This window comes from Calidris pugnax, unplaced genomic scaffold (assembly GCF_001431845.1).
Source record: "Calidris pugnax isolate Ruff unplaced genomic scaffold, ASM143184v1 scaffold128, whole genome shotgun sequence".
Lineage (NCBI taxonomy): Eukaryota > Metazoa > Chordata > Aves > Charadriiformes > Scolopacidae > Calidris > Calidris pugnax.
The window spans coordinates 272,771-297,024 of NW_015090851.1; the positions used below are offsets into that span (position 1 = coordinate 272,771).

The 24,254-nt window shown below is 35.5% G+C and overlaps 1 protein-coding gene across 6 annotated transcripts in view; it reads left to right on the forward strand.

Moving 5' to 3' along the window:
• Window positions 1-24,254, forward strand: part of CACNA1D (calcium channel, voltage-dependent, L type, alpha 1D subunit) — a 194,392-nt gene that overhangs the window by 129,749 nt on the left and 40,389 nt on the right. For 4 of the 6 annotated variants that reach the window (XM_014943228.1, XM_014943231.1, XM_014943229.1 and 1 more), the window contains exons 22-33: window positions 875-981; window positions 2,097-2,184; window positions 2,782-2,889; window positions 3,060-3,112; window positions 3,437-3,583; window positions 4,284-4,485; window positions 5,743-5,901; window positions 7,192-7,302; window positions 12,832-12,915; window positions 13,244-13,327; window positions 23,558-23,596; window positions 24,017-24,145. In XM_014943228.1, coding sequence (XP_014798714.1) covers window positions 875-981; window positions 2,097-2,184; window positions 2,782-2,889; window positions 3,060-3,112; window positions 3,437-3,583; window positions 4,284-4,485; window positions 5,743-5,901; window positions 7,192-7,302; window positions 12,832-12,915; window positions 13,244-13,327; window positions 23,558-23,596; window positions 24,017-24,145 — 1,311 coding nt within the window. The remainder of the gene's footprint in view (window positions 1-874; window positions 982-2,096; window positions 2,185-2,781; window positions 2,890-3,059; window positions 3,113-3,436; window positions 3,584-4,283; window positions 4,486-5,742; window positions 5,902-7,191; window positions 7,303-12,831; window positions 12,916-13,243; window positions 13,328-23,557; window positions 23,597-24,016; window positions 24,146-24,254) is intronic. The other 2 variants (XM_014943232.1, XM_014943234.1) reach the window with 1 other exon arrangement.

Here is a 24,254-nt window from a genome sequence, read left to right on the forward strand (position 1 = left end):
AACTGGTACTTACTCTCAGTTATGGTAAGGGTCTAATTCATAGATTCAGGAGCCAAATTCAGCTTTGTGATACCTGAGAACGTCTGCCCAGATTCTGTCTGCAGCTATAATTAATAGTCTCTATCACTGGCTCCTAATGAAATCTGCAGATGATGCGTGCAGGTTCTTTCACAAGATACCCCTTATGTGCTGCTCTCATCTCAATCTAGGAACAGAAAGCCAAAAATTAAGAGAAAATCCAATAGCGAGAGCAATGTTTGATATTCCCCACAGACCAGCAAAACTCAGGGACCCTTGTCCACACACAGTACAGAACAATCTATGGGTTGTTCCAGGTTATTTCAAGGTACCACTCATGGTCGTAACATGTCTCCTGTGAGCCAAAGGCCAACAGGAGGGTAGTGCTGTCTTCTGACAGCCTTATGCTGGTTCTGTACCAGATTTGACTCTCAGGTTTTTGCAATACACTTTGAGCTCTTTCAATTCTCAAGACACTATGAATGTTTAGGAGTCAGAATCTGGACCTTACTGTTTACTAAGCATGGAAATTTTATGGTTCTTGTAGTCATTTTTCTAACAAAGGCCCAATCAATTCAGTATAATCAGCTCAGCCTAATCAGTTCTTACACAAAATAAAACATTTGTTAAGATCAGAAGCAATTAACACATTTGCTGGTGTTGCTTGAGCAGAATTTTTATGATTCAAATGAAATATTTAATCTACATAGTGGGATTGTTTTATATCTCAATTGCTTTTAGAAAATGAGATAACATTGTATGCATTCACACTCTAGGCAAGTGTCTTGTAAACAGCCTAAATGTGAATTTGAATAAATTGAAATATAGACTAAATGTGTAACAATTCTATTTTTAGATGACAGCTTTTGGAGCATTCCTTCATAAAGGGTCCTTCTGCAGGAATTATTTTAATTTGCTGGATTTGCTGGTTGTGGGTGTTTCTCTGGTATCATTTGGTATTCAGTAAGTACTACATTTACAATGTGCATGATTTATTTATGCTTTGGGGTCTTATGCTGAAATCAGTGTTCCAGCTCCTTTTGTTCCCCCATTGTGTGTGGGTGAGAGGTATCAGTATTCAGGGTTGGGACTGGCAAGAGGGTAGTGCTTTATATGGAGAGTGTTGTAACTCATTACTATTATGTGTTGGAAACAAATTACTACCTCCCACTATATCCAAGAGAACAAGGAAGAGCACCATGACACTGCATCGTATAACTAGTAATTCCTGAAGCTTCAGGAGGTTTATAAGACCCTCTTTTGTGCTATTGCCACATCTACAGTCTAGTTCTATGGGCTTGCTCTTGAAGCATTGATCTACTGGGCTAGGTAACTGGACAGTATTTGAAGGGGAGAGTTGTACCTTAATCAGGAATGTAGTGAAGAGATTTATTTTCCTTTCTTTACATCAGGCTAAACATAATAAAAAGAGTCTGAAGGTGCTTATTGATTCACTGAGCAGTTGTGCCTCATTTAAAATCGTGTGTGAAACCCTTAGTGACCTAGAAAAGAGCAAGGGCTGGGTGTCAGTCAACTGCTTCCCACGTGGTATTCTGCTTGGACTGGAATATCTATTACACAAGCTTTTCAGTTTCGCAATATGTTCTTTAAAAGGCAGTCTGCTATTATTTCCTCAAAATGCAGTCCTAGCTACTTAAACAAAAAAATATGAGTCATCTGAGATCTTTTCATCTCCAGCTGGTTGGAAATTAAGGTATTCATTGATTTACAGAACTTACACAGTGTCTTTGAAAGAGCTTGTCAACAATGAAAAATACTTTGGGGACTGTTTTGCTCCTGACCAAACTTAACTGTGTTAGAGTGTCAGACAAGCTGCTGAGCTGTTGATTTTCAAGTTGCTCCAGAAATCAAAATAATTCTTATGGTGTTTATGGGATTAATGCTATTTTCTAATATGAATAAAGGATTGATAAAGAAATACTTTAAAAAATCCTTGTATATATATCTTGAGACTTTTTTGAAATTTCATGTATAAGGAAGTTGCATGAACGTTGCTATTCTTAGTAAGAATATCAGTTACCTTAAAAGTAACAGAATCACTTTTTTTTCCCCCCTAGATCAAGTGCTATCTCAGTTGTGAAGATCCTCAGAGTTTTAAGAGTCTTGAGGCCTCTAAGGGCAATAAACAGAGCAAAAGGACTTAAGGTGTTTATTTTTATTTTTTAAATTATACTTCTGTTGGCCTGAATCTTCAGTCCTGCCTCAGGTTAAAGATTATTGCACAAGAAGAATTGCCCAGAGGAGTTCACTGGGCAAGGACATGAATCAGTTCCTGATTCTTAAATGTATTAGGTCAGATTCTGCCCACAGTTGCAGCGGTTTATAAGTGGAGGAACACCAAGTGCCATGGAGAGCAAATCTTGATCATGATGTTTTCTCTGAACCAACATGCCAGAGCAATGTTTTAATTGTTTTTCCATAATGCTTATGTAATTTTTGGTCAGTTGATGTGGATAGGTCTGTGTCAACAGACTGACGCGCAAATTTAGAAAACAAGTTTAATTATGGTAGTAAGTATAATACAACACAAAAATAGTAGTTAAAAAAAATAATCTGAATGTGATAAATCGGGCTTTTACAGTATGTAGTCTGTGATACTAAGTAACAAGTTGTATTAAATGACAACACAAAAATAATAGTTCAAAAAAATAATCTGAATGTGATAAATTGGGCTTTTACAGTATGTATTCTGTGATACTAAGTAACAAGTTGTATTAAAATACATATTTATTTTTTTTCCAGCATGTTGTTCAATGTGTCTTTGTGGCCATTAGAACTATTGGTAATATCATGATTGTTACAACTCTGCTGCAGTTCATGTTTGCCTGTATTGGAGTGCAGCTCTTCAAGGTGAGTAGACACGCTCAAAATGTATGCTGCATCAAAAAATCCAAAGCTGAGTTGAATTCTTGGTGGCTTCCTGCTGGAACTGGGTTGGTCCCATTCTGAATCAGTCATAGGATAAATGTGTTTATTTTGCATATTCTGCACTTTGTCATTGCTTTTTGTTTTATATGTAGGGAAAATTCTACAAGTGCACCGATGAGGCAAAACAGAATCCCGAGGAATGCCGGTGAGAACACCTTTGACCTAAGAATGTCACACTGTATTTTGAATAATTTAAACTGTGGCAGATGTGGGCGGGCATGTGTCAGGCCATTTAGGTTTGTGTAAATCAGAATTATAATTTTAAATCCACCAGAAAACAGGTTAGCAAAGAAATAAAACAAGCTTGGGGATGGGGAATTATAATTTTAAATCCGCCAGAAAACACAGGTTAGCAAAGAAATAAAACAAGCTTGGGGATGGAGTAAAATAAACTGTTATGAATAGAGCATTGAGCAACTCTGAGGCTAATTTCGTGTTTTACTAATGACTATTTCTTTCTTTCCCACAGAGGGATATACATCGTTTATAAAGATGGAGATGTTGATAATCCAATGGTGAAAGAGAGGGTCTGGCAAAATAGTGATTTCAACTTTGATAATGTTCTCTCTGCTATGATGGCCCTTTTCACAGTATCCACGTTTGAAGGCTGGCCAGCGTGAGTGAATTCTCCATGTTTTCACAGCGTGTTAAGACAGTTATGTTTTCCAGAACAATTCTTTATCATTTACCAGGCATTTTGGGGCAACAAAGCAGTCTTAAGTGGTGGTGTAACAACTTGTTCAGGGAAGAAGGAAGAAACCTTACTGTCCTTCTGAATCTGTGCACTTTTCCTTTATTTCTTCATTCACTTCTATCTATAAAGGTCAAACTTTTGATTCCTAATCTTTCAGCTACTTTTGCTATAATGAGCTATTCTTTAGCTCATATGGAAGTAATCCTTTTAGATGTTTATCCATCAATGTCCTTTAATACTCATATAAAAATTTTAGCCCTTTGAGTAAAATTTCTACTACAAAATCAGGCAATAGTACACTGCACAGAGAGGCCCAGGAAGAGCAAATTACTACCATTCACTATTCCTTAATGAGAGAAGTCTTAGAGGACAGCATTATGTGGGGAAAAAAAAAATAAATACAACCATCTGGTCATTACCTTGATTCTTTTGGGAAAAAAAGTATGTAACGTTGTGTGGTGTGATTCTTCTGATTTCAGTATGCTTGTAAGCACTGTTAGTAGCTAGAAAAAGATAATAGTAAAGAGCAGACCATTTCTGAAATCTGTCCTTTGAGTCTGCATATTTTACTCTCTTTTGTCATTTTAATGCTAATGAAGATAAAATTTTGTTTGTTTTTCAGGCTGCTATACAAAGCCATTGATTCAAATGGCGAGAATGTAGGACCTGTGTACAACTACAGAGTTGAGATCTCCATTTTCTTCATCATCTATATCATCATTATTGCTTTCTTTATGATGAACATATTTGTTGGTTTTGTGATTGTTACATTCCAGGAACAGGGAGAACAAGAGTATAAGAACTGTGAGCTGGACAAAAATCAGGTTAAAATTAATAATGAACTCTTAACTTTTGGAAGTATTCTTTTTTATTTATGCATTAAGAGCTTTCTGCTTTGGGTCAGAAGAGGGCACCAAACACATGTCTTAGTAAAAAATTGGAATTAGTACATACTATCAATTTATATTCAGGTCATTGAATGTTCCTCTTTCTGTAAGCCTAGCTTATCAGACTTTTTGTGAGAGATGTCACATTAAACTTGTCAGCTTCTTAGTGTCTTACTTATTGGTGTCACATTAAGAAGAATACAGCACTTGCCAGTTTATTCATAGACAGATGTAGGTTTTACAATAAGAACAGGAAAATAAATTTTGTGTTCTGAATAGACTGAAAATGTTCAAAATGTTCTACTATTCACCCATCCCTACGCCCCCACCCGCTTATTTATTTAGAAATTTGCAGGAGATATTTAGATTCAAATTAAAAAAAATAATCTATCCCCTTTTACTGTTTACTCCTTTGATTCAGAAACTCATCAGTTACCAGTGATAATTTTCAGGTACCCTTGTCTGACAGTAACACCCTTCATTTAAAAAAAGCTAAGCATGAAACTTTAGATGGTGTTCATTCTGCATTTTGTGCCCTGTCAGTCAGCTCTTACAAACATTCTTCAGCAGACAAGTGAAAGGCCCAGCCTACGTGAAGGTTTCAGGCACTAATAGAGTAGGAGATGAATCCCTGATGTTCCTACATCCGTGACATGATTTTGCTGGGCAATTTAACTGAGCTTTTAGGAGTAACTTTTCCTCAGTATTTATTTTTCTGACTCTAGGGTTTTATGCTGTGCAGTTACATTGGTTGTTGAAAACTTAGCAAAGTCAAATCATGAATACAGGTGAATTAATAGTCATGCTACATACTATATATATACACACATATAGTCTGTGAAGTCAAAATACTCATGCTACATACTATATATATACACACATATAGTCTGTGATATACTACTGTGTACTACTATATATAAAAGGTATAAAGGTGAAACACTTCAGAATTTCCATGAGCATTATTTGTATGTGGCTGAGTATGTATATGATTAGGTACAGTTGTTAATGACCAAATCAGGATTGGTAAACTACTTGATTACTTTATTAACACTTAGTAATAAAACTCCCTATATCAGGTAGATAGACTGCCTGTTTTTAAGACTTTTTTTAACAATTTGCACTTATTCATTATATTATCAGTTGATTAGCTGTTAGATATAGTCTGACAATTTTTGATGTATTTGCTTTTTACAGCGTCAGTGTGTAGAATATGCCTTGAAGGCACGTCCTCTTCGTAGATATATTCCAAAAAATCCTTACCAGTACAAGTTCTGGTATGTGGTGAATTCTACTGGATTTGAATACATCATGTTTGTCCTCATCATGCTGAACACACTTTGCTTGGCTATGCAGGTAAGAAAAACAGAAGCTCTTTGGAAGCTGTTGGCATAAATTGCAGGGAAGGAATAGGTGACATAATGCCTTTCATTTATAGTAACCTGTATTTTTTTATGAAGTGAAATTTAAAAAGAGCACTTGTGATCATATTACTTTTCTGTGACATGTTCTAATCTGTTCATCAGTTCTCTGAAGTAAAATTGTTTAAAACAGCTTGATGTTGATAAAGTTCTTCCTAACATAATCAAGCTCTTTGGGTTTTATTTTGTACCTGCAGTGTAATTTAATTTATATTGTATGTGTGTGTTCCCACAATAATACATGTGCAAGAGAATCTGAAGAGAACATAAAAGTCTAATTTTGTTAGTGAACATTTCTTTCAACCCCTTAGACTCTTTTATTTAACATATATTCTTTTATGCAGTGTCTTTCAGCATTACTTCACCTCTGTGTGGTTTCTGTACTTGTTCTGTGTTCATTTCATACATGTACTACTCCATATTGGGTTGGATTGGACTGGATGATCTTTGAAGGTCCCTTTTAACCCAGACCATTCTGTGATATTTCTATTCTCTGTGTCTGTAGTTTAAAAACTAGTTTTGCGTGATAATGCAAACCTTATGCAAACATATTTTCATGTATTAGCTGTATTACTACGTATACCTATGTGTATTTTTGCACGTGGGGTTTTTTTGGTGTGTGTATATATATATTTATTTTTCTAATTTTGCTATATTATGTATGCAGTTCTTCACCAGCTGCTTCTCTTACCTGCTTTTCCAAGTTGTCTCTCATTTCCTCAGTACTTCAGATTTTTATAAGAAAGAGTGGTTCAAATTCAGTTTACAAAACCACTCTATTTTTTTCAGTTAACTGGCATGCACTGTATCCTGTTAAAAATTCCACTCCTACACAATAGATGTTATTCTGTGAACATACCACAGGCTTTCTAAGCAGGTGTGACACAAGGTTATTTAATTTTAAAACCTAGCATAGAAAACTTGGGAAAATGCTGTCATCCTTTTTTGGGGGAACATTTTTCTCCTCAAAACCATTTCTCTGGAGATTCCCTTAGGATGTAGAGGAATGACAGTTTTGTTCTTCTTAAGGTCTAATCAGAATAGATTTAAACAACTCCGTTCTTGACCAGAGATATTCTGCTAGTCTAGATGCATATAGGTGTGCATTGTATATACTAGTAGAATGTATTTTCCTGTGCTGTATTTTTTTGTCTCAGGTTTGCCATGTTTTCACTTACTATTTTAAAGCCTTCACTTCTAAAAGGATTGTATTTTTCATTCACAGCACTATGGACAGTCTAAGATCTTTAATGATGTAATGGACATTATGAATATGGTTTTCACAGGAGTGTTCACTGTTGAGATGGTTTTGAAACTGATTGCATTCAAACCCAAGGTAAGTTTTAGATATGATTTAATTTGGTCATCATCACAGGAATTAAGTATAATGTAAGTTTCACATTAGTGATGTATTATTCAAAGAACAAAAAGAATCCACATTTCCCACATTTATCTATCAGTGAAATCATAATAGAATTGTTAGTCTCAGAATATATATATATATATGTAACTCCAGGAAATGAAATGCAGATATCAGAAAAAAAATATCACAAGGTGGTTGAAGAGATCTGGAATATTTTGAAGTAGTGATAATGTCCCTTTGTAAATCAGATAAATCATTTCCTGTTACAAACATTACTGCTTCTTCTATTTGTGATTCGACATTTATAACTTTGCACTAAATTAATCTCTAGTAAAGACCTGTATGTTATGTTGTATTTCCTATTCTAAAATGCAAAAGTATTTCTTTACTTTATAAAATATAGATAAGCACTACAAACATACACATAAATAATTTGCATATTCAATAGCCTTTTTAGCTTTTTATGTTGTCAGTTATGGTAGAGGGCCCCCCAATGAGCAGTTGAGCCTTAAAGGGACACTGTCAAAGTGAATAACGCAGACATTTTCAAAAGTAGGTTTGCAAGAGAAACTTGCAACTATGATAACTATAATTACTAATTGAAAAAAAAAAAAGATTAAAATCAGACTGTGACAGTTAATGCAGTCTTTGTGTTCAGTTCTCATAACCCATTTATGACAGTGCAAAAGTTAATAATGAAAAACTAAATTTTGTTTTCAGTACAATGAAACCAATATTTATTCTGAGCTTATAACTATATGAGTAAGTAAAGTGTGATCCCTTATTATATATGGAATTTGAAAAAAAAAAACAGTCGTGCCATTTGAAACTTACTGATCTCACCATCTAAGGCTGGTATTTCTCATTTTCCATTGCCCTTCTTTCAAAGTAATCAGGATATCTGCATCTGTTATTGGCTGTGAACTGTGCCCTTTCTTGGTGTTAAGTCGGGAACTGAATGACTGAGGCTGTGTGGGCAACTTTAATTCTTGCTTTAAATAAGCCAACTCTGATACTTAGAGCAACATAGTCATGGCTGCCCAGAGCTCAGCACGGACTAGATGTAGAACGAATTTCCAACCTTTCAGAACTATTTATTCAGCCTGTGTTTAGTCATGAGCATGGCTGTGGAGCTACTTGATTTAAAACTAGCTTGTATTTGCCTGCAGAAGAAAGCAAACTATGCATCACTTGAGGTCTGGTGTTGAAGTGTGACGTGTGGAGTTCTGGGTGAATGCTTACCCACTCCCGTAGTCTCGCGCTGAACTGTCCAGTCCATTGTACATTTCTAATGAATTTATTTGTATTTTCGTGTCACCTATCTTATTTAAATGCTAAGGATTGCACCTTATATGAGGCCCCAGAGGAGATAGCTCAGATGTGTGGACCACAGTGTCATGAGTATGCTGATTGTGTTTCCTGATTTGTATTTCCTGTTCTATATCTGTGTTTCACACTGAAGTTTCAGAAGACTTTGCTGTATTTTATCATCTGCTCTTTGAAAGAAGATTGTGAATCCTCGTATGGTTCTCCATGCACTTGTGACTGTAGTCAGAAATAGCAGCTAATGCAAAATATAGTGGTCTGATCATGACTGTATAAATCACAGAGCTCCATTTATATTACGAACTTCCTACTCATTATCAAATGCAATGTCTTAATACTGGTCTCTAAGACTGTACAATTTGAGTTTTAACTCTGTTGCAACATGGTTTCTATCTGATGGATACTTTTACCGCAGAGATCCCTGGCTCTGAACTCTGAGAGTTTGAAGGGCAGACAGTCAGTGACAGGTCCTCAGTTCCTGAATTTCATTCCCCCATAGTTGTAGAACACCTTAAACTTGTTAATTAGCAGTACAAGGTTAAAAGGTCATAATATTTATCAGACTTCTGGAAGAGATTAATTAGCAGGAAGGAAAGGGAGTTAAATATCTTTAAGGTTGTTCCTGTTATTCTTTGAAGATTGTAACTTTTAAAAATGTCAGATACTCTTTAACAGAACACTTGTTGGCAATATATATGGCATAGTTCATTAATAATTGCAAATCAGCCAGAAATCTTAAAGACAATGTAAATGTCTTCTAGTAATCTAAATTTTAAACTAGATACATGCTTAAAACAATTATGAATTCCTTTGAATCATATGAAAATTTAATAATAGTAGGAACAATCTGAAACCCAACTTAATGTTTTGCTTTAGGGTCTGTGAGGAAAGACTGATTCATTTTCTCTAAGTTTCTGTCACTGGTGGGTTTCTTAGTCTAGTCTGGACAGTTTTATTTATTTATTTTGTGCATTTTAAAAATTATTTCCAAGATGCTCAAAGCATCAAATAAAAACTCCATTGCTCACTCTGTAAAAATAACAATAGATAAAAACGTTAGTTTTTTCTCATCTGCTTGACAGTGTCCCCTTAATACATTCACAAAAATAATGTGAAAACTGTGTTGGTTTTGCCGATCATACAAACTTAAGGCTACTATAAATTTTTGATACTCTTACTATGATATTGTGTTGTTTAAAACCAAGATACTGCAAACTGCCTTCCAGCTCTGAAATAAATAAATCTTGGATAAGGGTAGATATTAAAGGTGATGCCGAGTGTCTGGCACAGTTCTTGACTGGGAGATTGGAGCACACAGTACTTTGGAGAATGAACCCTAAACTTTTCAACAGAGTACTAAAAGGACTAAATAAAATATGAATGTGGTAGATCTATAGAAACACATTTTGATGTTAATTCCCTATGCCTACATATTCCCCAGGATTTGTGATTTTATCCTTCAGCATTTCTCAATGAACAGATTTTTTTGTAATGTAAGTTACAAGAGCAGGCCTTTTTTCACATTGTTCTTCACATTTGCTAAAGTCTGTTACTTAGCATGGTTTAGTATAGTACAAAACAAAATACATCTATGAAATCTATAGTAATACATCAACACATACCGTATATACAGCTTCATGATAGCTAGTTGTTACTTAAACTTGTAATGATTTTCCATGTCGTTTTACATCAGATTTTTGTAAGAAAAAAGGAAAGATGGCTAGTAAGTGAATTGATCTTGGGTCATTGCAGTGGTGAAAACAACTTATTTGCATGATGTTTATTTGCTGTGACTTGTCCATTCCTCCCTTTTCCAAAACCATCTTTATTTTCTCTTAGTTTTTCTGTTTATTTGTATGCTTTTGCTTTACATATTACTTTGAACAATATTTGTCTATACTGATGGAAAAGGTTTCATAAAATAAATAAATGTGAAAAGTATTTTAGCTGTGTTGAATCAAAATGTGAATTTGTTATTTCAGTGCCTTCTATTGTAGTGTGTCTAGTAAAGTCATGTTTCTATAGCTGAAATTAACCTTTATTTGGAGGATCTTTTTTGGTTTCCATTGTTGTAGAGGAGGACGAGTAGCACACCTCAGGATTGTGCGGATTATCTGTTTGCTGTTTGCCAATAGTCTCTTATTTTACGTATATATATAAATATCCCTATTTTAAAATGAAGAAAGATACTTCTTTTAAATAAGAGAAATAAGGAGTATGAATGATCAGGAAGAATATTATGAGAGTAGCTCCCCTTCTTTAGTTGGTAGCTGCTAATCTCTTTAGGATTATGAAAGTCAGTATCATTGAGGTGGTTCAGCGTGATGGGGATGGCTTGTTTTTGTGAAGCAGGGTGAGTAAGGAAGGAGCAGTAGGGAATTGTGCAGAAAGTCTCAGAAACAGAAGTGATTCTTCAGGAGGCCAAATCCATGAACATTGGCTATTGCCCCAAAACTGGAATTGTTGATTAATCACAAAGAACCAAGCAGGTGGCACAAAGGGCTGTAATAATACTCATACTCTGATCTAGTCTCCTCTTACAGCCCCTTCCTTAAATGAGGGGATGATTATAGCAATTTATGTTTTAAAAGAGAGTAGCATTAGAAACATAATGAGGCTTTCCTGACTCTGCTCAGTGCTCATTCTCCCAGAATACACCGTAGAGCTGTCTTCTTCTGTAGCAGCTCTCTAGTAGTCTCCAAGAGAATATTTCCACATCAGATTATCTTTTTTCCCCAAATAATAATGCACTTGAGCATAACCTTTAAACTGTGAAGTTACTAGAAATTCTAAGTTTAAAATCTTGATGAAAAAAATTGTCCAATTAAAAAAAAATTTATAGCTGATTTTGCTTTTCTGTGCTAACAATACATGTAACAAACTACTCAACTAAAACATTATCTTACAGTAAACAATGTAATAATAATTGTAACTAGACATAAGGTTAGATTAGAACATTTGTCATTTTAAACTTTGCTAGTATTAATTTTTTTTAGAGCTTCAATAGTGGCTGACAAGTTAGTATTTTTAAATTAGGAAAGTAGAGTGTACGTGTGTAAAATGTACATTTCAGCCTTTGTTATGTAATGTGCATTCTTTAGTCATGGTTGGCTGATAAATTAATATATCTGAGAAAAAGGGCAAGTTCTGTAACTTTTGCAGTTCTGAATTTCTGTAATAACTAGGAAAATTCTACATATTGCAGAAAGCCTATCTTGTCTCCATAGACTTGCCTTCAACGGGGTAATACATCTTGATTTGTTACCAGTGACAGATGAATCCTGGAACCTACCTCAAGGTTTCTCCTGAAATACCTTTGTGCTCAGTCGTGCAGTTTTGATACCAATGGACAGCTGATTGTATGATGGCTCTTTATAACCATTTGCAGCTGTGTGTCTGTAACATACGTATAGGAAATATATTTAAAGCCATCAACTGTCAGAAGGGTAACTAAGCAATTTATGAAAATGAATTTTCAGACATTGGACTGGCTGCATAAAAAGCATTAAGAAATTCTTCAAGTTGCTGTGGTTCCTAGCTCTGACTTCACTGGTCACAGAATTGGGCCCTGACTGCAAATGTAGTGGGAGTTCCTATATTAAACCTAGTTTGTGAACAGAGGATTGTGAGTTCTCTAATATTTGTGCACAGTTTGACATAAAAAAATTGTGCATGACTAGCCAGTGATGAGCTTTGACCCTTAGATTATTTTTGCCAGTCACCTAGATAGGGCTAACTGTCATTGGTGTTAAGGAGGATTTAATTGGCTTGGTCTTCTAGAAATATTATTACAGGGATTTTGTCGTGTTTGTTAGGGTATAGATGTTAGAATTTCTCAGCCTTGCTAGAAATCCAAAACCAGTTTTGGATGATGGCTTGCTTGCCAACATTGTGCTTATTCGATGGTGTATTATGCATGTGTACTGCGTGTGTGTGCGCGTGTGTCTGTGTGTGTGTCTGTACATGTATATATATAAAGTATATATATACACACACATGCACATATATGTTGCTTTTCCTTCAGTAGGCAATATTGTTTGTTTTTGTTTTGTTTTCTCATTAGACCACAGGTTTTGTTTAACTAATTTCTGTTTATGCAAAACTAAACAGAAGTATGCAAATATTTGACATTTCATGTGTAATCACAAACGTTTGCACCCTGCCTGCTCTGTTCAGGGCTATTTTAGTGATGCCTGGAATACGTTTGACTCCCTCATCGTTATTGGCAGCATAGTAGACGTCGTTCTCAGTGAAGCTGATGTGAGTATACCCCAGCTTACTTTCCCCAGTCCCTACTTCTCTTTCTCTGTCTCCCCACTATTTCCATCATCTGGACAAGTCACAGATTTTGATCTGATGTTTCTAAAGTTTGAGTACAGACCAGTCTTGGGTCAATTATGTTGATATGGGAAATAAATAGCCTTTTTTTCTACCAATTTTTTTGAGCTATGAAAGGGAAAGATTAGATTGTATAGTGGTACATCAGAGAAGCCTAGAGTGTTTCTGTGTTATAACACTGTCCTTTTCTTCTCTTTTTCTGTTTGTGTTTTTCTCTTGCTCTCTTTCTGCTGAATGCTTGTCGTAACAGCACTATTTCACTGATGCATGGAACACTTTTGATGCCTTAATTGTTGTTGGTAGCGTCGTTGATATTGCTATAACAGAAGTTAATGTAAGTAGCAACCGTTCATGCACTAAAAAGTAATTGCTGTCATCAAGAAATACAGAAAATGTAAACTTTATCCCCCCAAATCCTTTTTTAGAAAACTGTTTTATCCTGGAATCAAAGACTGAAACATTGATATAGATGTTTGTATAAGCTGTTATTATAAATATATGTACCCATATAGTTGCACATGCACACAGCATAGTGAGACAATGAGAGTTATACTTTTCTATATAAGTACAGAAAATATTTAAAACATTTTACAGTAATTAAGTCTATTTTACTTGAGGCCCAGTGATTTTTGTAGGTAGCTTGACTGAGATAATTCAAGATTCTGTAAGTTGTTTCAGTGGCTCAGTTTAACAAATAATGGTATATTTTTTCTGTGGGAGGTTGGGTTTTTAGAGCGATGTTAGCATTCATATCTCATGAGGGAGCAGAAGAAGATGATGCACACTTATCCAACAGAAAAACACTAGTTCTGCAGTAGATATGCAAGTGCTTCTCATACTTACATGTTTCTGTGTTTAATTAGTAAAAATATCAGAGGAGAGTGCCCCTTCCCTCTAATGCTTTTTGAGACCTCAAAAAAGGAGACTAAGGTGAGGCTTGGATCCAACCCAGCAGCTGAAGATGTTTGGGGGGCACAGACTCAGTAGGTGAGGTTAGCGTGTTCCACCTGCTGAAGATCTCAGCTGTTCATCATTCTTAGAACTAAGTTGTCCAGAAATACCCATGCTGCAGGAGATCCCCAGCATGTACATATTTTCCCTGTAAATAGATGAATCAGAGAAAGTTTTTAGATATAAATAGTTGCTTGTTATTCTTTGAAGATGTTTAGCTTGCGTGTTCTTCTACACCAGTCACAGCTTATGGACTGGCTAATAACATTAGTTTTTTCTTAAATTTGTTTTAGTAAGCTGCTTGCTAGACGTATTTTTTTGCCCCAGTGGATTTTATTACTTACCCAAATGGTTTATTTTCAGTAGGGAAATTTAATATGCATCATCCTAAATTTGAATAAATACTCTTCAGTAGTGAGTATTTAGGTTGCAATATCTCAATCATATTTTGGGGAAGCAAATCCGTCCAGTGGATATCACTGCCATTTAATTGAAACAGTTTTTCCGAAAAAACACATTTTAAAATCTATTTTCTGAAGTGGTTCATGTCAGGAACCCAGTTCTGTGGATCACACTCCTCCAGTGAATAGCAGGAGTGATATCCTTTACTACATTTAGACAGTACCTTAATTTTGGAACTGTGAATACCAGGATAATAAAGTTGCCCAGGAACATGGAACAGAAACTCTATTTGAAAAAACTGTGATCTGTTCTGGGCATTCCAGGATGAGGGGCAAAAAAAAAATTTAAAAAAAAAAAAATTAAAAAAATTCCCAAATATGATCTGTCCAGAAGACAATTTTTGGCTTATTTAAAAAAATTAAAACAAATTTCCCAAGTATGATCTGTCCAGAAGACAATTTTTGGCTTTCAGTGCATTGTTCAGATCAGCAAGCTACCTACTGGGAGCTTGAATTTGTCAGGATCATCTCAGCTGAGTCCATGGTTTGATGAAGATTTCTTCTGGCATCTCTGTGAAGCTTAAGCAGCCTTTGCCTGCAGCCCTTCTTGCCCCCATAGCTACGTGAGCTGGGCTTCCACAAGAGTTTGGGGACTTCACAGTTGGCTGGATGAGGTGCTGAGCTCTAAGTATTGACAGAAATGTGGGCCATGGTAGGGCAGAAAAGAGTGGGTAAAGCGGCTGCCAAAGGAATTACTTCTTATACTGTGACCATACAGGTCACCCTTCAGAGCACAGTAGCATTGGCACAGGCTACATCAGTTAGTGGCAGTAGCTGCTGTTGAGAAACAGTGATGTATATAGCTTTTAATATTCTTTGGTTCTAGTCTATTTGGTAAGCATAGTAATATCTATTATAAACACATTTTAACCAAATATAGAAAACAAATTTATTCTTTTTTTTTAAGATGGCAGAATATGCAAAATACACAGTGTCTATTAGCCCTTATCAGAGACTTCACACTTCTTTATAAAGCTGCAAATTCTACACTGCCATCTCAAAGAGTAGACACAATCAAAATAATTTTTAGACTGATTCACTTTAAAATTCCTTCCTGATTTTATGTTAAACTGTGGGAACCTCATGACTGACTGCGTTACTGGAAAGAGCAATGGAGGAGTGATGTGATAATGTGAGCAGAAGGACCTTAGTCTGACCCTTAGATTACAGACTGATTTTGTTCCGTTCTTAGCGGGTGATGGACCTTTCTGTCTGATCTGAAGGAACCCCAGCTGACACGGAGGGTCACTCAGCACAGAACTGCATTGTCCTGTTGAGACATTTCTCACAGTATAACTGCAGTCCACGGAGCAGATTTTTAAAAGATGCCTCTAATTCGGTTTTGGAGATTTTTGTTTGTTTGTTTATTTTTTTGTATTTTTTTTTCAGAAAAGTTTGGATTTAGACTTTCGGCTCAAGTATTTACCATTTGCCCCCTATTTCCATTCACAATAGTATTGGTGTAGGTGATAATGATACTTGAGGAGTGTAAAAAGATCAATCATTTAGAACAGCTTTCCTTAACTGCAAAATGTCTTGACTGTAAAGAGATTGAAAAATAGCTGCACTGTACTTCTGTGACCATAGAAGATGTCCCTATATTTAACCCTGTATTTAACACTGTATGGACAGTGTTAATCTGACAGCATTACTTGTAACTGGTCACTGCTGAGCTTTCAGCTGTGAAGAACACTGTCATTTTAGTAATTCACACGGTTGTCTTGAAAATATTCTGGAGATACTTTTCTCCAGGAAAAGTACACACCACAGTCAACAACTGGCACTGTCATTTCTTAGTTCTTCATGCTATACTCACTAGAGAAAAAGGGCTCATCTTTGATGTCTTCTAGTACTGCACAGCGGACTATTTGTGTACTAAGTATTGTCTGTTTGTGGTCTTTTCCACTTTTTTGTGCTTTGTTTGTGCAAGTCATTAATGTATTACACTTTCAGTGTATTTCTGGGCTTGATTTCCCATTTTCAACATGAAACAGTGAATACTGCAGAGTGTCTAGGGAAATTTCTGAAATTTTTATTACTTTCATTGTTTTGATTCTACTGAATTATTCCTACCTCATTACTCTTGTGTTAATTTCTATAATCCAAATTCAGTATTTTAAAATCTTTTTCTTAATTTTTTTGGGGCATTCTGAAATGTGCCATTCCACCTGTACTTTTTACCTAACACTGACAGTGATCCTGGGAAATCTACAGCTCTGCTGAGATGCTAACAAGACTTTGCATTCAATGGGATTTCAAGCACGATTGAAATGGCACCTGTGAAAATTCCCACTGTAGAAACTTCTTAAACTGAGGAAGCTCAGCCTTGTTTGCGGGATGTTCTGAAACAGTGTAAATTGCTAGTGCTGATGTAAGATCAGATTTTGGTGCAGTTTCAACTGCAGGAGTACAGCCCTCTTAATTGATCAATGTAAAAGACAACTTGAAAGAAAGCGAATACCTAAAATAACGTACTCAAGATGAGCTAAATATTCTCATGGTTTTGCATATATAATTGCCTCATGCTGTGGAAACAACTCAGCATCATTCTGATAGTCTCCCTGTGTACATTTAGACTAATTCCAAAGGCCAGCAGGTTCCTCTATTATATATAACATGCTTGTATCTGACCCATTTTTTTCAAGAGAGTGGATTGGAATTTCTAGTTACATATCACCTTGATTTCACTATTAAATTCTGAAAATTAAATGTCATCTCTTTATTTTGTTCTTCCTTTTCTTATTTTTTTAACTTTTTACAATAATGTATATGGTGCCCTGAGGCTGATTCTTCTGATCCAGTAACCTCTCATTCACATATAATCCAGGAAATTACTGTGTTTTGAAAATTTTATGGCCTCTGGAAATCAATGCTTAATGTTTTCAGCAATTTACAGGACTGCTCAGCATCCTCAAGGACTGGATCAGTGACCAACTCCAGAAATGAACCACCTCAGAGCAACATATATTTCGGCAATACGCTATTTTCTATGATTGTTTTTTTAATTTACTGTGTCATTTAATATCCCTTCCTTTAACCAGTTCTTCTTTATGAGCCTAATTGGTTTTCATGTTCATTTTATTTTTAGAAATTTTTAGAGGCAAGTATATATAAGTAAATATATATGGTATAGCAATAAAAAAACCACTACTAAAACCTATATAATTACTATTAGGTTTTGTGACTTTTTGTTTTCAAAATTTTTCACATGACACAAGATCCTGTGTGGTCATAAAAATGGTTCCTTTTCAATAAAAAGAGTAGTGATCGTGAGACACAAGATGTGGTTAGTCATGGACATATATAACTTAAGACAATAAGAGGTAAACAAATTGGAAATAAGTTCTGAATAAAAGAGTAAGTTCTTAAATTGAAGTAACAGACAAGTTTCAATCTGGCCTGACTGTATGGAAATGATCTTGTTTGCCAGCTCAGAAGCCATTTGGATGACCAGCACTGGATGACTTAGAGGCATGATCACATTGTTACAGCAGTATTTACAAAGGTTTTAATTCACATTTTTTATTTTAGTTTCTTTTGCCATTCACGTGCTGCCAAAATGTCGAGAAAGTAATGGAGAATTCCCTTTCTTCTTTTGTGCAAATGTCTCATTCAGTCCCTATGGGACTAGTTTTATGCTTGAAGTTAAGGAAAATTCAAGTTATTTGCTGAAATAGGGCTTAAAGGAACAGCATTGATTCTTCCTCCTGAGCCCCTCAGGAAAACCTATTTGTCTTAAATCACCGCTCTAAACACGTGAGGCTTATTCCATGCTTACGCTACCGTAACAGCTAATGGTGGTTTGTAGCAATGGCACACGTCAGAAAGCTCTCTCACAAACCCAGATTTGGATATTCTGCCATTTGGCAAGAAGGACCATCATTATTACCATTTTGGCACTATGCAGTGCATGATGTTGACTTGCAAACGGTGGGATGCTCTTATCATTTGCTGGGCTACTAGTGGACAGTGTGCTTATTTTTATGTAGTGGCCCACTCACCTGGTAGCTGGTGGCACAGCTTGGGAGGAGGAGCAGATTTAAAACCTCATGTCTACCTCCTGTAAGAGATTCTGCATCCCAGTTTTGAACAAAAGCCCTGCAATTCGGTTTGAATCCTAATTTATGCATCAGTATCATATGTTAGAATCTATGTTTTGTTGTTGGTAATTGCTATTTTTGAATACCATTGGTACATTTTGTAGACTCTTGCAAATTTATCTCTTCAGGCTTAAGGATAGGTCAGAAAAGCATGTCCTCTTATGGCTTTGGTTTTGTTATGGAGTCTTATTGCAATATGAAATCTATACTGTGTGCAATATTTTATTTGGAAATAGAATTACATTTCTGATCTGCTTTCATGAAGGTCTTATTACTAATACATTATTTACTTTATTGCACAACTGAATATGTATTAGTTATAACAATACCCTATGCCATCAACATGTTAATTATGACCTTTTTTTATTTAAAACTTACGAGTTTTAAATACATCTTTTACAAGGAAAAAGATACTTTTTAAGTCTACTCTGGGGTTCTTCACATTGATTCAAAATTTTTACTGAATTATGTATATTGGCATTTGGTTCATGTTGAACAGGGAATATAGAGAGCACTGATAAGACTATGAAGAAAATTGTTTACTAGCACATTTGAATTCCAGTAATTATTCTCTGAAAAAAATATATATGTATATACATATATGCATACAGACACACATACGCTACACATTTCTGAAGATATTTTGGCAACCTGAATGCTTTCCTATACGTTATTGTCATGATATATACTTGTCGTTCAGATGTTTCCTTCTGGATTTGTAACCATGATTACATCATCATTACATGTCCATTTGTTTTGGGATACTCTCGTACCCTTTGGCAAAATCTATTAAAAAGAAGCATTTGACCAACACTGTATACTAATGCCCACTGGTTTTCACTATGTTTATTTACAAATACACTACACTTTGCTTCCAATGCATGATGCAATCTGTTTCACTCTTCTCACAGTTTTGACACTGAAGCATTTTTCAGTTAGGATGTTTATTTTGAACTTTTGTTGCAATATGAAGAGTGTAATGAGGAATTACTGTTTAGGAAATGTGTTACATTTTTCATAAGCAGCAATAAAATACCAAAATTGGTAGCAGGTTGCAAACATTTTAATCAGTGAGTCAGAAATTTAGTTTGATCATTGGTTAATCTGTTTTGAGGGTTGGGATTGTTTGGGGAAGAAAGCTGCTGTGTTGAACTTTGGTTAAGAAAAAAGCAAAATCATATGTTATTGCCTGTTGGAAGTATTTAAGAATTGGCTTAAAATTACAATAGTTATGAATGTGCCTTGGGGAACTAGGCCCTCACTGAGGCTGGCACGTGGCTGACAGAAAAGGTAGAATAATTAAGCTAATCTCTGTTCTCGTTTACCTCTTTGCAGTGCATCTGTTAGCCAAGCAGTGAAAGCAGAAGCTGTTTATTCTACCTGTGCCCGTTACAAGACTTCTAGCAGTAGTCCCAGAAGTAGATCTGTCATCTTAGGAATCACATAGTCCCACAGGGACAAAAAAAATTGCAATAATGGCCAGCCAGTTCCAAAGCGTTTGGGACACGAGTAGTATCGGAATGATTGGTGGAAGGTGAGGGCAAAGAGCAGGCTGTAGGTGGATTTCCTGACTGCAGGAAGTATTTTTATTTGTGGTCCTGTCAGGAGCCATCATCTAAAGAGACAATCTGTGCTCAACCTGCCCTTCCTCAGTCTACTCTAGTACTTTCCCTACATACACATCATGTGCCACCTACTTAGGCGTGTACATGTCAAGTAATGTTACTGAAGTTGCAAATAAGATTATTTATTTGGGTAGTGTATGTTTTTTCCATATCTGTGGGAAGCAGACGTTCTGTGTTATTGTCAGTCAGTCTGTTATTGTTACTGAAATTGTGTTATCTTAATCTTAGTTTCTGAGATCTTAGTATTACTTCATGCTGGATGGACATATGCAAACCTTAACTCACTTGATCTCTTAGATGAGCATTTCCTTTATAAATAAGTATGAATAATGTTTTCTTTATGGTATATCACTACATTAGCTTCATTATAATTAGTATTAGTAATATAAACCAAGCTGCTGTATTATCAGAGGGAAATACCAGAGAGGGCAAAAAAATTAGATACACTCACTTTAAAATGTCAGTACCCAAAACACTTGACCAATAATGGGCAGAAGCTGAATATTTTCACCTCCAGTAGAAAAAAAATCCTCTGGTATGGAGAGTTCATTTTTATTGTTTGTTTCTAGCATCTATCCCCACCTTGGTATTTTTGTACAATTTACTTTTTGTGAACAAGGTGTTTTCCTTTTTCATTCTTGGCCTGCTCTTTCCAGTGTCCATAATACATAATTTCTTACAAATGACATCCTAACACTTCCCAGCAGCAGCTGATCAGCCATCAGAAACAGGCAATTAGAGCTGGTTAGTTCAAAGAAGCTGACACTGATTTATACTAGGAGCGTGCACTACACAGTCCTGTGCACACACACATGTGCTTACACAAACACATCAGACAAAAAAAAAAAAGGTGAGGGATTTTGCACTCATCATTCCTGAGCACCTGCAGTAGAACTGGTCACGTAGTTTTGGTAATCTGATCCCTGGCTGCATTCTCAAAAATGAGAATTCAGTAATCATTAGGACAGTTTTATGTAGAAAAAGTTTTTTTTTTTTTACTGACTTTTCCTTTTGCGAGGGTTTTTTTCATAATTAGATCATAATGCAGACTCATTATTTTTTCTTTTGGAAAACAATTACATAAAAATCTGTGGTACTAAAGCATCCTTTTTCTGTTCTTATTTATCCCATTACATATTGCTATCCTAATGTTGTTCCTAGCTTATCTGGGGCCCAATCCTTCTCCTGTAAAAGCTGGCAGGAAAAACCCCCAAATGCAAAATACAGAATGTTACTTCATTTTTTTTATTGCCAGTTTGTGATGATACTGTAATTTAATCTGTTCTGTATCTGTCAAATACTTCATTTAATGTTTGATGATATAAAATATTGAATGCTAATTAATTTAATCACTGGTTAAGACAATATCAAGCTCAGCATGAGTCAGTCACCAAAGATTGATATGAAGTGTCTTCATCTGCAGACGGTTTAATGAAACCCTTTTTCTTTAAAAGTTTCAGATTAAAATAAGTTTTTTTCTGTTCTGAAAAGTCAGTAGCAACGTAGGTCTGTGTACACTAGTACAGGTTTGTGATTGATGTAGATAGACAGCTTTGCAAGATCATTCCCGTGTTTTGTGATCTTTTGGCATTTATGATATTCGTGTTTATGAATTTCTCATTAATCTATATTTTTATGGTTTTATTTCAAATTGTTGAAATATGCAGGGAAATTCTAATGCAGCAACTGTCTATTATTGGCAGCATATTTTTTGTATATTTTATATAAGTGCTTACAAAGCTTAGATATTACAGCTGATTTTACAAATACTCTGCTTACTGAAGTCTAGTGAGGATATTTGGGTTTTGATTAATATTAGTGCATCAGTTTAGTAATAATCCCATAAACAGTTTTAAAACTCTTCATGTCAGTAAATGCTGATGCTGTCAGGGCAGTAATGTATATGTATGTAGATTGCACGGAGTTGAGCAAACAATTATTTTTACCTCAATTTTTCCCTTGTGATACCTTTGTATATGTTTTGCAAAAAAGAAATAGAAAAAACAATTCGTATTTTAAAAAAATATCACTAATGATCTGAGTTTCACAAAGTACTACCTATTCTTGGTTTTTACCATGTTATGTTTGTATAATATCCTGCCAGTATTTTCATCAGAATCAGCTCCTCTCTTTTGCCTTTTTTCTCCCCAAGTTTTATCTCAGATAACAGCAATACTTGAGATTTTACTCGGTGAAGCCTGGCATTGAGAGTGTCTCTGATGCATCCACAATGTTGGAAGCAGCACTGAGGAGGCATCATGGTTATTGCTGCTCGATGTGACAGTAATTGTTGAAAGGTGCCCCTTTAAAAGGAGTATATTTTAGGCAAGAGAGTGAGACGCATCATTTGGATCTAATGTCCAGAGTCCCATTTTTTCTAGTGCTATCAATATTACTGAAGATGCTTCCATCTAATTTTGGATGAAGCTGCTGTGAATCCATCAGTGCACAAGCAAGCATGGACAGTTGATCCTTTAAGCTTTGGTAGCTGCTCTCTAAGTGACCATGTAGGATATCAAGACAGTTTCCCAAAGGCAGGCAGACAGAGACATTATAAAGAGAGAAGTGAGTTTCTTCACAGGACAGAGTTTGGCTCTGTGAACAAGAAGTTGGTGTGCCTCTCTCCTCCTTGTAGCTCCTGAGGGTTGTACAGATCTGTTCCAAAAGGGTCAGTCAAATCCTGAAGCCCTTTCACCATGCCCAACCCTGTTACATCAGCTCAGGTATATTACTTTGTAGATGGAGAGAGAGCACAAGTATTGCCTTCTCGTTTGCACCTCTGTGGGAGGATTGGCCTTCGTGTCATTGTGCTAAAAATGCTTGTCTATCGCTTTGGCAGAGTGAAAGTCTGTCCTTGTTAAGCACTGCAAAACCCAGTGTTCATCACTGAATGACTTAACTCAAGGGAATCACTTTGCTTTAAGGGAGCTCCTGATGTGATATGTTTTATATCATTACTTGAAGATAGATTCCAGTGATGAAGTAATAAATCTTCAAAAAGAGCACAGCAGAAAAGTGACTTTGAAAGGCTGGTTTGACCCCAGAGCTTTGTTTTTGAGTTTTACTTAGACTTACTGCTACAATTTCATACATCCTGTGGAAAATTATGGCTAATTTTGTTTGGTTTACATAGGAGCAGATATTTTATTTTGTATCTACTATCCATTGAGACTTTTAAATATGTTTTATACTAGCAGATTTTAGGATGAGTCAGCCAACGGTGTTTTAGTATGAGTCAGTCAACCTTCCCTTCAGCATTTCATGTTTTAATAAGGATGCTAATGTTTTGTTCAGGAGGTATATTGAGCTGAAAGATGTTAATTTACATTTAGAAATGAAAAATGTATTTCCTTCTGTTTATGGTTAAGCTTGGGTTTTTTTGATCTTTTATTTGATTTTAATATTTAATGTTCTTAATTTCTTAAAGCCAAAGCCAACTGAAACAGTCACAACTGATGAGTCTGGGGTAAGACTAGTAAACCGACCCCAGTGGTTTTACCTCTACTTGAGTTTATTCTTTTTACCATGTCTATTTTCCACCAATTTTTTTCTGTATTTTTCATAACTGTCTTACTACAAAGGTGTTATGCAGTGGTTTGCATTCATTGTCAATGTATTATTGAAGTCTACTACAAACAAACCCAATATGATCCTTATTAACAAACCAAAAAACTTGGAAATGCATGCGATGTGTGAAGCATTTCTACAGGTCCTGTGTTTTTAGCATGTAATTTTTCCTTTCATATCATGCTTATCAAGGTGAAAAGGCCCTCAAGATACATTTTCAAATCTTACCTCTTCCACCTTTGCATTTGATGTTGTTTTTTCTGGAAGTGTTGCATGTTTGAGTTTGTATTTGGTTTGACTTCTCCATGATGCTCTTCAGAACTCTGAAGACAGCGCTAGAATCTCCATCACTTTTTTCCGTCTGTTCCGGGTGATGAGGTTGGTGAAGCTGCTTAGCAGAGGAGAAGGAATCAGAACTTTACTGTGGACATTTATTAAGTCATTTCAGGTTAGCAAAATATATTTAAATTTGCTTTATAATTACAACACCATTTTATGTAATTATACACAAAATTTTATGAAGCAGTACCCTGTAGAGTGAAAAACCCATTTCTTTT